The sequence below is a fragment of the Phoca vitulina genome, unplaced genomic scaffold (genome assembly GCF_004348235.1).
Source record: "Phoca vitulina isolate PV1807 unplaced genomic scaffold, GSC_HSeal_1.0 scaffold26, whole genome shotgun sequence".
Lineage (NCBI taxonomy): Eukaryota > Metazoa > Chordata > Mammalia > Carnivora > Phocidae > Phoca > Phoca vitulina.
In genome coordinates, this window is record NW_022589729.1 from 21,145,591 (window position 1) to 21,156,967 (window position 11,377).

Sequence of the window (11,377 nt, forward strand, 5' to 3'; positions counted from 1 at the left end):
GGGGGGGGGGGCTTAGGGGCCGTGGGCTGAGAGGGCCAGGACCCACAGGAATCACCATCGGGGGAAGGGCTGGGTGCTGCAGGCAGCTGGGTGGTGACGTCTATGAAGTTTCTTGGCAGCCTTGTCCCTCAGGCCCAGGGGAGGGGGGACCGCCCCAGCACGGCCACCTTTGGCTGCACTCCTACCCCAAGGGCCTCAGCCAGGGTCTGGGTTGTGGCAATGCTGTGGGACCCCTGCAAACCCCAGGTCATCTGTCTCTCTCATTTATATTTATATATTTTAATCCGTAAAAGGGAGATCGCTCCTACAGTTGTGCTTCTGAAGATTAAACCAGATAAGGTATTCCTTCCTATGAGATTTATGAACTAAAGTGACTTTAAAAAGCAAGGGGATTATTCACTCATTCAACAAACACCCACAGAGTTTGGGCAATGGATTTGGAGGTTAAGCAGGAACTCACTGTCCAGACAAATCCAACTCAAGTTGCCCTGGGAGTTCTTTGAAAGGGCCGCCGAGCTGGATCTTGCCAAAGAGGCACGGGTTAGCCATGCAGAAAAGGAGGGAGGGATTCCAGACTGGGTGGGGAGTGTGTGGGCGACAGGGAGCCAAGGCACACTTGATGGGAACTACAGAATCTTTTTGCCCTTTTTTTCTTTGGGTAATTCTAGCAACGCCTAATGCTCACCCAGCGCTTACTAAGTACCTACAATATTCTAAGTGCTTCATGTATTTCTCACCCTTAATCCTCACAGCCCTGCTCTTTATTATCCCCATTGTACCTAATGAGAAAACTCAGGTCTGGAGGATAAAGTAACTTCCCAAAGTTGTTCTGCCAGGAAACGACAGCTGAGCTTTGGACCCTGTTAGGCTGACTCTAAAAGCCGCAGATGTAACCACCCACCCTAAGACCTCCTTTTTTTTTTTTTTTTTTAAGATTTTATTTATGTATTTGTCAGAGAGAGAGAGCCAGCATGGGTGGGCGGGGGGGGCGCAGAGGGAGAAACAGGCTCCAAGCTGAGTGAAGAGCCCGATGTAGGACTCAATTTCAGGACCCTGGGATCATGACCTGAGCTGACGCTTAACCTACTGAGCTACCCAGGCCTCCCCATAAAACCTCCTTTTTAAGAAGCCTCCTTACTTTTTTCAACCCTCCAAAACATCCTCTTAAAGCAACATTTCCTTTCCTTAAGAATGTCACCCCTCAGGGCACCTGGCTGGCTCAGTCCGAGAGCATGGACCTCTTGATCTCGGGGTCATGAGTTCAAGCCCCATGATCATGTAGAGATTACTTAAAAAAATGTTTTTTTAAATGTCACCCCTCATCTTCCTCTCACACAAAATCCCAGTTCCTTTAACTTTTTGTAAGAGGGGTTCTGGCTTGTGAGAGGCCAGAGTAAGGTTAGCAGGACATGGAAAGAAGACTTGGAGGGATGTATTTAGGAAGGGACTGGGGCCTAGAATGAACTCAAAATCTGACCTAAAGCTCTGCCTCTCACCGATCCCAAAAAGCCCCAGCAAGGAGTTGGAGAGGAAGAGCAGAATTTGGGCTCAGAGAAGCATCTTGCTTTCTCATAGCCAAGGCTGATCTCCTTAGAGTTCATTTCCCCCCACGGAAAATTAAGGCAACTTTGATCAGTGACTTTCTTGGCTTCCCCTGCCCTAACCCTCACTTGAAACAGGGAGCAGAGCATCCACTTTAAGAGACAATGCGGGGCACCTGGGTGGCTCAGTCGGTTAAGCACCTTTGGCTCAGGTCACGATCATCTCAGGCTCCCTGCTCAGCTGGGAGTCTGCTTCTCCCTCGGCCCCTCCCCCTGCACTTGCTTTCTCTTTCTCTCTCTCTCTCTCAAATAAATAAATAAAAATCTTTAAAAATTAAAAAAAAAAAGAGAGAGAGACAAAGAATGTTCCAGAGAAGGAGGTGGTGGGGAAGGTAGGCCTATAAGGCTCAATCAGACACATGGCAGCCACAAGGCCCGCACCCTCCAAACCTTCGCCGGGACTTCTCTTTAAAAAGAGGTCTGAGGAAGCACATCATTCTCAGTACTCATCACCAGAGCCCCTGTAATCATTCCCCAGTGATGTGGGTTGCTTTCTGTCCTAACTGCATTTCATCTGCCAACCCCATAATGACTCACCTCATCATTTACCTTTACCATTCAGCTACTTCAACGTAAGACCCCACAACCCAGCACATGGGAAGGAGGCCAGTCTCGGGGAGCTGGCACGCCCACGCTGGGGTCTGTGACTTTGACCCACATTGCAGCTTCGTTCAGTCACACCCAGCCAGGACCTGGCCTGCGCTACACCCTAGATCCTAAACTGTAGCAATCCCTTTCGGTTCTTCAACATTTGGATACCCTAATCCATAGGGACAGGGCTTCCTTTTGAATTATAACACTCATTGTAAATCATTAGATGGCTTATCCTAAATGGCTCGGTTCTTCAGGAGGACATTAAGCCCCAAATAGGGTGGGGGCGTCAATAGGAGGACGACGTCAGCCTCTGAAAGTGGAGCTAATGAATGGAACAGATCCATTCCGCCATCTCTGCAGACTAATCCGTGCTCAAAGATGGTTCGCGTTACTGATAAGATGAGGGTGTGTCCTGAGAATCCATCTAAGTGATTAGTGCTTCAGAAGTGAAAATGATTGCCAGAGAGTATCCAAGAACGTCGTAACCTAATCAAGGGTGCTGTAACCTGGGAAAGCCTCCCCAGAGCGGAGCGGGGTCATCGCTCGTTGTGTTCTAAAATTGTGTTTTTAGGGGCGCCTGGGGGGCTCAGTCGGTGAAGCGTCTGCCCTCGGCTCAGGTCATGATCCCAGGGTCCTGGGCTCGAGCCCCACATCGGGCTCCCTGCTCAGCGGGGAGCCTGCTTCTCCCTCTCCCTCTGCCTGCCGCTCCCCCTGCTTGTGCTCTTTTTTTCTCTCTGTCAAATAAATAAATAAAATCTTTAACAAATAATAATAAAAATAAAATTGTGTTTTTATATCTTTTGAATTAGTTACCAGCATTTTAAAAATTGAGAGGTCTAGGGGCTTAGTCGGTAGAACATGAAACTCCCGATCTCAGGGTCATGAGTTCGAGCCCCACATTGGGTGTAGAGCTTACTTTAAAACCTTAAAAAAAATAAAAATAAAAAATTGAGCAGTCTAACATAAAAATTGGGACTTCCATCTTCTCCTGAGAAATCGCCAGATCTGGCAACACAGGGCCCACATGCCTACAGGGCACCCATCCAGGAAAGCTGAGCAGCCCTTCACATGGGGCTACAGAGCCCCAGGCTACAGAGCCCCTCACCACTTTCCACCGTCTCCCAGACACCGAGGCTGAGGACAACTGCCAGTTAGGACAACAGCGTTATTACTGGGTTCTTAGCCCAGGCTTTGCTTCACCCACCTATGTTACCTCAGGGTCCCCGTGACACGGGAATAAGGCCCAGCCACTGTCCAAGGAGAAGGTGCCCTGATAAGATCTTAGTCCCCTTCCTTGACTTACTCACTTACACTTTCTGCCTGGAATACCCTTCCCTCCACTTCCCTGCCTGAGAAATACCTCATCCGTTTGCCTGCCACCTCCTCTGTGAAACTCTCCCTAAAGATTCCAGGCACAGTCAGTCCCTCGCTCCACTGGGCACTGTGCCCCCTGAATGCTGTATTTTAGTTGTCCCTCACACTAGAGCAAGAGCTCTTTAAGCCAGAGTCTGCAGCCTCTTACCTCTTACCCTGGTGCCCAGGACCCGACATGGAATGCTCCTTGGCTCGTAGAGGTCACTCTGTGGAAAAGTTTGAACGTGAGCCGAAGTGATAGGTCTACACTGGGGTGGACATGAAAATAGAAAACCACAGAGGTTGAAGCACTTTGGGTGGAGAAGGTGCAAGATTTGGTAAAAGCTTTTTAAACAAGCCATTCCAGGTGATTCTGATGCAAGTGGTTCATAGACCACTTTTTTAAAACACTGTTTTAAGATTTTGAGTTTATGTATGTAAGGTAACCATGGCCAGAAATAGACGTCTTTGGAGGGGTGTACCGGCTTTTGGAGCAAGCTAAAGAATTTGGTTTTAGACATGTTGAGCTCGAGATGACAGTGGAAGAGCCAGGTGGAGGGTACCCATCATCGGCTGGAGAGAAGACACTGAGGCTCCCATTGGAGACCTCAGAGGATGCTGCTGACTTAGGTAGCACCTGAAAGCTCCTTCGGGCGACTCTGAGCATGATTGAGAAATTGGAGAAAGAAGATATAGATGATGAAGAGTAAAGGGCCTTGGAATATTCCCATGTTTAGGGATGGGCAGAGGAAACAGTGTCAATGACAGGGATCGCCAATCAGAGAGGCATGTGGAAATATAGACTGGTGTAGGATTTGTGGAAGAAAGGTGGGAAAGAGAAGGGAAGAGGGGAGAAAGAAAAGGGAAGTGGGAAGTGTCATTTATTTATTAAGTATCTATTATATGCCAGGTGCTGAGATGGACACCTGTCCGTATTTCCTTGTTTAATTCTAACTAGATTCTCCATTTTGACCCCCTTCAGAGTAGTCTGCACAGCAGTAGCAATCTTTCCAAAGCACAGCACAGGTCATTTTGCTCTCCTGCTTAAAACTCTTCCTTCATTCCCTCTTGCCATCAGTGTAGCCGAAACCCCTTCATGTACTTCTACAGTTGTTGTTTTTTTTAAATAACTGCTTTATGGAGATTTAACTCACATACCATAAAATTCACTTTTTTTTTTTTTTTTTTTTTTTGAGAGAGAGAGAGAGAGCACAAGCAAGGGTTGGGGCAGAGGGAGAGGGAGAGAGAAAATCTCAAGCAAGCTCTATGCTCAGCATGGAGCCCAATGCAGGGACTCGATCCCACAACCCTGAGATCATGACCTGAGCTGAAATCAAGAGTCAGATGCTTAACTGACTGAGCCACCTGGGCGCCCCAAGTTCACATTTTAAAGTACACAATTCAATAGTTTTTAGTATATTCACAGAGTTGTGCAACCATTACCACAATCAATTTTAGAACATTTTCTTTTCTTTTTTTTTTTTTAATTTATTTGTCAGAGAGAGAGAGAGCACAAGCAGAGGGAGCAGGCAGAGGGAGAAGCAGGCTCCCCGCTGAGCAAAGAGCCCCATGTGAGACTTGATCCCCAGGGCCCTGGGATCATGGCTGGAGCTGAAGGCAGATGCTTAACCAACTGAGCCACCCAGGCGCCCCGAACTTATAACCTTAAGATCAAGAGTTGCACACTCTACCGATTGAGCTAGCCAGGTGCCCCTAATTTTAGGACATTTTCATCACTGTAAAAGACACCCATACCCATTAGAAGTCATTTTCTTTCTTTTTTTTTTTTTTAAGATTTATTTTTTTTAATACTTTATTTATTTATTTATTTTAAAGATTTTATTTATTTATTCATGAGAGACAGAGAGAGAGAGAGACAGAGGCAGAGGGAGAAGCAGGCTCCCCGCGGAGCAGGGAGCCCGATGCGGGACTCGATCCCAGGACCCTGGGATCGTGACCTGAGCCGAAGGCAGACGCTCAACCGACTGAGCCACCCAGGCGTCCCTTTTTTAAGATTTATTAATTTGAGGGTTGCCTGGGTGGCTCAGTCGTTAAGAGTCTGCCGTCGGCTCAGGTCATTATCCCAGGGTCCCGGGATCGAGCCCCGCATGGGTCTCCCTGCTCCGCGGGAAGCCTGCTTCTCCCTCTCCCACTCCCCCTGCTTGTGTTCCCTCTCTCACTGTGTCTCTCTCTGTCAAATAAATAAAATCTTTTAAAAAAAAGAAGACTTATTAATTTGAGAGAGAGAGTGAGAGTGTGCGAGTGGGGGGAGGGGCAGAGGGAAAGGGAGAGGGAAAGAATCCCAAGCAGACTCCCTGCTGAGCAGAGAGCCCAATGTGGGGCTCCATCTCACCACCTTGAGATCATGACCTGAGCTGAAATCAAGCACTGGGCGCTTAACCGACTGAGCCACCCAGGGGCCCCTAGAAGTCATTTTCCATTTCCCTTTTCCTCAGCCCTGGCTATTAATCTACTTCAGTTTCTATGGATTTGCTTAGTCTGGACATTTCCTACATATGGAATCCTATGATATGTGGCCTTTTGTGACTGATTTCTTTCATGTAGCATAATGGTTCATAAATGCTGTAGCATATATCAGTACTCCATTCCTTTTTATGGCCAACTACTGTTTCATTGTATGGATATATACTTCATTCTGCATATCCTTTCATCAGTTGGACATGTAGATTGTTTTCACTTTTTGGTCATTATGATACTGCTATGAACATTCGTCTTAGCATGGATGTAAGTTTCATTTTCCTGAGTATAGACCTAGGAGTGGAATTGCTGGATCACACGGTAATCTGTTGAACATTTTGAGGAACTGCTAAACACTTTCTCAAAGTGGCTGTACCGTTTCACAACCCCACCAGCAACGGATGTGGGTCCCAATTTCTCTAAATCCTCACCAACACTTATTTTTCCATGTTTTTTTTTAATTAGAGCCTTCCTAGTGGGTGTTAAGTGGTATCTCATTGTGGTTTTGACTTGCAATACCCTGGTGACTAATGATGAGCATCTTCTAATGTGCTTAGTGGCCATTTGTACATCTTCTTTGGAGAAATCTCTATTCAAATCCTTTGCCCATCTTTAATGGATTGTGTTTTTACTATTGAGTGTAAGAGTTCTTTATAATATTCTGAATGCCAGTCTCTTATCAGATATACGATTTGCAAATATTTTCTTCCATCCTGTGTGTTGTCATTTCACTGTCTTGATGGTGTCCTGTGAAGTACAAAAGTTTTTGATTTTGATAAAGTCCAATGATCTATTCTTTGATTGCTGATGCTGTTGGTGACATATCCTGATATACCGCTGCCTAATCCAAGGTCGGAGTGATTTACGCCTTATATCTTCCTCTAAGATTTTTAGTTTTTATTCTTACATTTAGGTCTGTGATCCATCTGGGGGTCAATTTTTTATATGGTGTGAGGTAGGGGTCTAACTTCATTCTTTTGCATGTAGATATACAGTTGTTCCAACACCATTTGTTGAAAAGACTATTCTTTCACCCATTGAATTGTCTGTGACCCTTCTCAAGCTGGTCCTCTCTCAGTCCTGTGGCTTCATCTTCTGCCCCATCCCTTCTCCAGCTTGCACTCCATCTCCTGTCCCACTAAATGATTTGTGTTTTCCTAAATGAGCCATGTCCTTTCTCACCTCTGGCCTACTTCTTGGCATGCTGTTTCTTTTACTGGAAAAAGCTCCCCGACCTTCTTCCCACATTACCTGGATATCTTCTCTAATTATCTGTCAGGTCTAGGCTTAGATACCATATTTTCCAAGAGGCCTTTCCTAAGCCCCCAAGAATATTTTAGGAAGAGCAGGTCTGTGCTTCCAAAAGACCATGTACTTAACCCTGACAGGGGCTTTTTTTGTGTGCCTGGCACATAGTAGGCACTCAATAAGTATCTGAGGAATGAATGAATCCCAGAAGTCAAGGAAGAAGGCTGTTTCAAGAAGGAACGCTAGTTAGTATTGTGTATTGCTGCAGAGTTTAGGGGAATGAGCTCTGAAAAAATGCAACTGGGTTTTGACTATTTTTGTCACTACAAATAGGGAAGAGTTTCAGTAGTATTGTGGATGTAGAAGCCAGTGGGGGAGTTAAGGAGTGAATTGCTGACGAGAAAGTGAAGTTTTAATTACAAACTACTTATGTCCAAGTTTGTGAGGAAAGGATAAAATAGATGGGCACTATGAAACAGCTTAAAAGGATAGAGTTAAGGGCCTAGTTTTATTGCTATCAGTCCATCTGCCGCTTTCCTGAATTTCAGAGAATTTGACTTCTAATGAGAGTCACTTTCTTGGCTTCTTATATCAATTTTAGGGACACCCCAGGATTTCCCCATTTACCCTCCTACTACCACATTACACTCCCCCCACCTCTGACTATGTGTCAAAATAGGAGTGTGTATATTTACACACTCTGTGCTGATCTCAGCATCCCAAAAATCTAACCATTCTGGGATTGACCAAGGCCTTTCTCCAAGTTGGGCTAAGCTATATCTGCTCCCAGAAAAAGATATCCTATAAGAATCACTTGTCTGGGTAGAAAAAGGAAGGAACCAGTCTCTTGACATCATCGTGGCACCAAAGGAACCACAGAGTCTTCTCTCTCTGCCCCTCATTCCCTGGCATCGCCCCTATGTCAGTCAGATAGGCTGGAATGGAATGGCTTCAAGACTTTAATTTTTTACACCCTTACTGATTTACCTCCAACTCTGAGCTGCTTCCATATCTTTGGTATTTTGCTCCCAGAGGTAAATATGCCTGATTATAAGACCGCCAACCTGATCAGCCTTCACCACCAGCCTTACGCAGCTCACATTGTGCCCCATCCTTTTCAGAAATATCTCCTGATTCATCTGCCCTTCGAAGAGATGGCCCAGCAAGGTGAAGCTGGTACAGTATTGAGGCATTCCCTCAGGGTCGTAGCCCAGCTCCACTTGCCCCTTCTTCAGGGCGTACTTTCCATCCACGATGGTGCCTGTCAATACTTGCACTTTGCTCAAGTTCGCCGGATGGTTCAAAATGACTGTCAGGTGGTTCCCTGCACTAACATTGTGGGTCCAGAAGAATGACTCGTCCAGGGTGTAGGCTTCCCAGGGGAAATGAACATCAAAAACCTTCATATCCGTGAAAATGGCTCCAGGTGGGTTGTCAGGAACATAGGGGTTCTTTTTCTGAACTGGTGTGGCCTTCTGGGTGTCATTAGAGATGTGGTAGGAGAACCTGTGGTAGAAAAGGAAAGGTCTGCAGATGATTGGGTTTTTCTGAGCTAGGAGGGTACGGAAGTGGGGGATCAGCCTGTCAAGGGGCTTCTCCTTGTAGAAAAGGAGTAAGAAATGGGCCAGGAGTGGGAGGTCTTTGCTGTGGAAGAGTTTGCCAAGGATGCCCATATTAGAGAACTCCAGTAGCACCCATGGGTTGGACCTCATGGTGTTCACCTTCCAATGAATGTGGGTGATAAAGTTGGGGGCAGAAAAGACATTGTCCTCCAGTAACAGGAAGTATTCAGAGAGCCCTGTGACAAAGCTCATGAGGAAGGCGTGATCTATATTCTGCTTAGAGTAGAATTCCCCATGATGGGCCTCGTTCCTCATGTCATCCACGGAGGGGTAGGCATCAGGTGGAGCATGGATCAGTAGCAACTGCCCTGCCAAGATCTGTGGGCTGAAGAGGGTTGAAATATGGAGAACTGTTTCTCTGAGCCCGGTGAGGTCAGAATGTGCCAGGTGGACCAGCACTGTGAGACGTTTCTGCTGAATCTTAGAGGAAGCACGGAACAGAGAGACCAGTGTGTACAAGAGGCTTCTTTGATCTGGTTGTGGCACTGAGGAGATGCCCACTGTCAGCCATGCTAAGGAGAGGCCAAAGAGGGACAATTGTCAGTGTATACTGGGTTGGTGGTAAAGGTGGTCAGAGGGCTAGGGGTTGGGATGCTCTTTGGGACCTACTCTGTTTCTTTCTTTCCTCTCCTATTTCTATTCTATGCTCTCTTTTGGTAGAGGGGATGCTTAGATTGTTGCTACTCAGAATGTGGTCCTTAGTCCAGTAACATCAGTCTCATCTGGAAGCTTATTAGAAATGCAGAATCTGGGTTCCTAGATAAACAGAATCTGCACTTTAACAGTATCACCAAGAACTTAATATGCACGTTTAAGTTTGAGAAGCACTAAGCTAGGTGATACTGGGTCCCCGTGGGTCCCTTTGTGTCTTCTTTGAGCCAGAATTTTGTAGCACATGGTTTAGGTGCTCAGTAAGTATTAGCTAATATTATAGATATTATCATTCTTTTTGTTTTATCCAGTTCATCTTCCCAAAGCTCACCTTTAGGTGAAAGGAAAAGCAGTTCTTCATAAGTCGGGAACCCCAGGTTCCTGTCCCAGTTCTGCCACGGATTGTGTGACCTTGGGCAAGTCCCTTCACTCCTGAGCTTAGATCCTGATCCACAAAACTGAGGGGTTTGGACTATGACTCTAAGGCCCCTTCTAACCCAAATGTTCTCTAATCCAACGATTCTGCCTTCCTGTAACAATTATCTTTTCCCTTCTTCTTCTTCATTCCTGATATATAAATGTCATGGAGGGGAGAGAATTGTCTGCCAGATTCAAATATTCCTGGGCACAGTCCTGCCTTTTCTCTCTCCCTTCTTTCTTTCCTTCCTAACTACCTCACTTCTCTTGATGTTCCTACTTTCCCTAGGATCCCCCATTCTCCTCCTTGGAACTCACTCTTTCTTCTCTGCTGAATTGTTTTAAAATATTCGAAGGTAAGATTCTGCCAGTCTTCTAGTGGTCTCGGGTCTTTCCTTTTGTCATAATTGTCCTCCTAGAGCATTGACAAAAGGCAAAACATGTACCTCCTTTCATAAAAAGAATAGGGTTTAGCCCCTAGAGGCTTCTCATAAGCTTTTCCAGGAAAGAGAGGGAATGGATCACCCTCCCCAGAGAGAACCCAGCACATTCTCAGGATGTCTGACCACTGGCCAAAGTGTGGAGGGCTCCAGCTCTATTTGCTCTCTTCCTTACCTTAACAAATATTGGGGGTGGGGGAGCAGCTTCTTTATGGACCGAGGGGTCCAAGTTCATATCCCAACTCCCTTTGGAGCTTCCTGCTCTCAGGTGAAAAGGTACAGGTGCTTTGAGAAACTACCTGTTCACACCATTCCCACGCTACATCCTCAATTCCCACACGGAGAGCAAGGGTTGCTACCTGGCCTTTGATAGCCATCACGTTTTGATCATCTTCAATTTCCTCGGGGATTTTCAAAGTGATGAGGAGCCACAGGAATCCGATGCCCACTGACGTTATGAAGCAGCGCCTGATGGAACACCGCATGGTGTCTGTAGGGTGTGGTTCCTATAGCAAAAAGTCAACATGGACAGCAGCTGGGCACTCTCTCCATTTGTCCATGCCTAGAACTTCTTCGTCCTCTGGAAGCTTTCCCCCACACAATCCCCCATATTCTATCCTTCCTCCTCCTCATTGTTAACTTATTTCCAAAGCCTGCCTTTTTATCTGAGCTGGGAACCTGATGGAATATAATAGCCTTATTCCCTGACTAAAGAAAGAATGTCACCTGTCCTGCGAATTCTGGTGCCTTCTCTTTATAGGTTTGTTTGGAGATTCAACTTTCCCAAAGTTTTCCCTTCTCGAAATGAGGAAGGTCAGCTGGGGCTTCAGTGATGAGGCCCTTTAATCTTGGAAAACAAATGCTACCACCTACCCTTGCTATTTTAAAAAACAGTCAGTTTATTAAAATAGCTGAACTTGAAGTATTGCTAAATGCTAGGCAATTTGGTGCCTTTCTTACCTTTTAATAAAGG

At 46.0% G+C, this 11,377-nt stretch overlaps 1 protein-coding gene across 1 annotated transcript; it reads right to left on the reverse strand.

The window, feature by feature from the left end:
- Positions 1–8,257: 8,257 nt before the first annotated feature.
- Positions 8,258–10,889, reverse strand: LOC116643367 (alpha-1,3-mannosyl-glycoprotein 4-beta-N-acetylglucosaminyltransferase-like protein MGAT4E). Its single transcript, XM_032422076.1, has 3 exons — positions 10,704–10,889; positions 10,283–10,379; positions 8,258–9,408 (listed from the first exon to the last, which is right to left on the reverse strand). The coding sequence occupies exons 1-3, from the start codon at positions 10,887–10,889 to the stop codon at positions 8,258–8,260; spliced, it is 1,434 nt and encodes a 477-aa protein (XP_032277967.1).
- Positions 10,890–11,377: the final 488 nt, after the last annotated feature.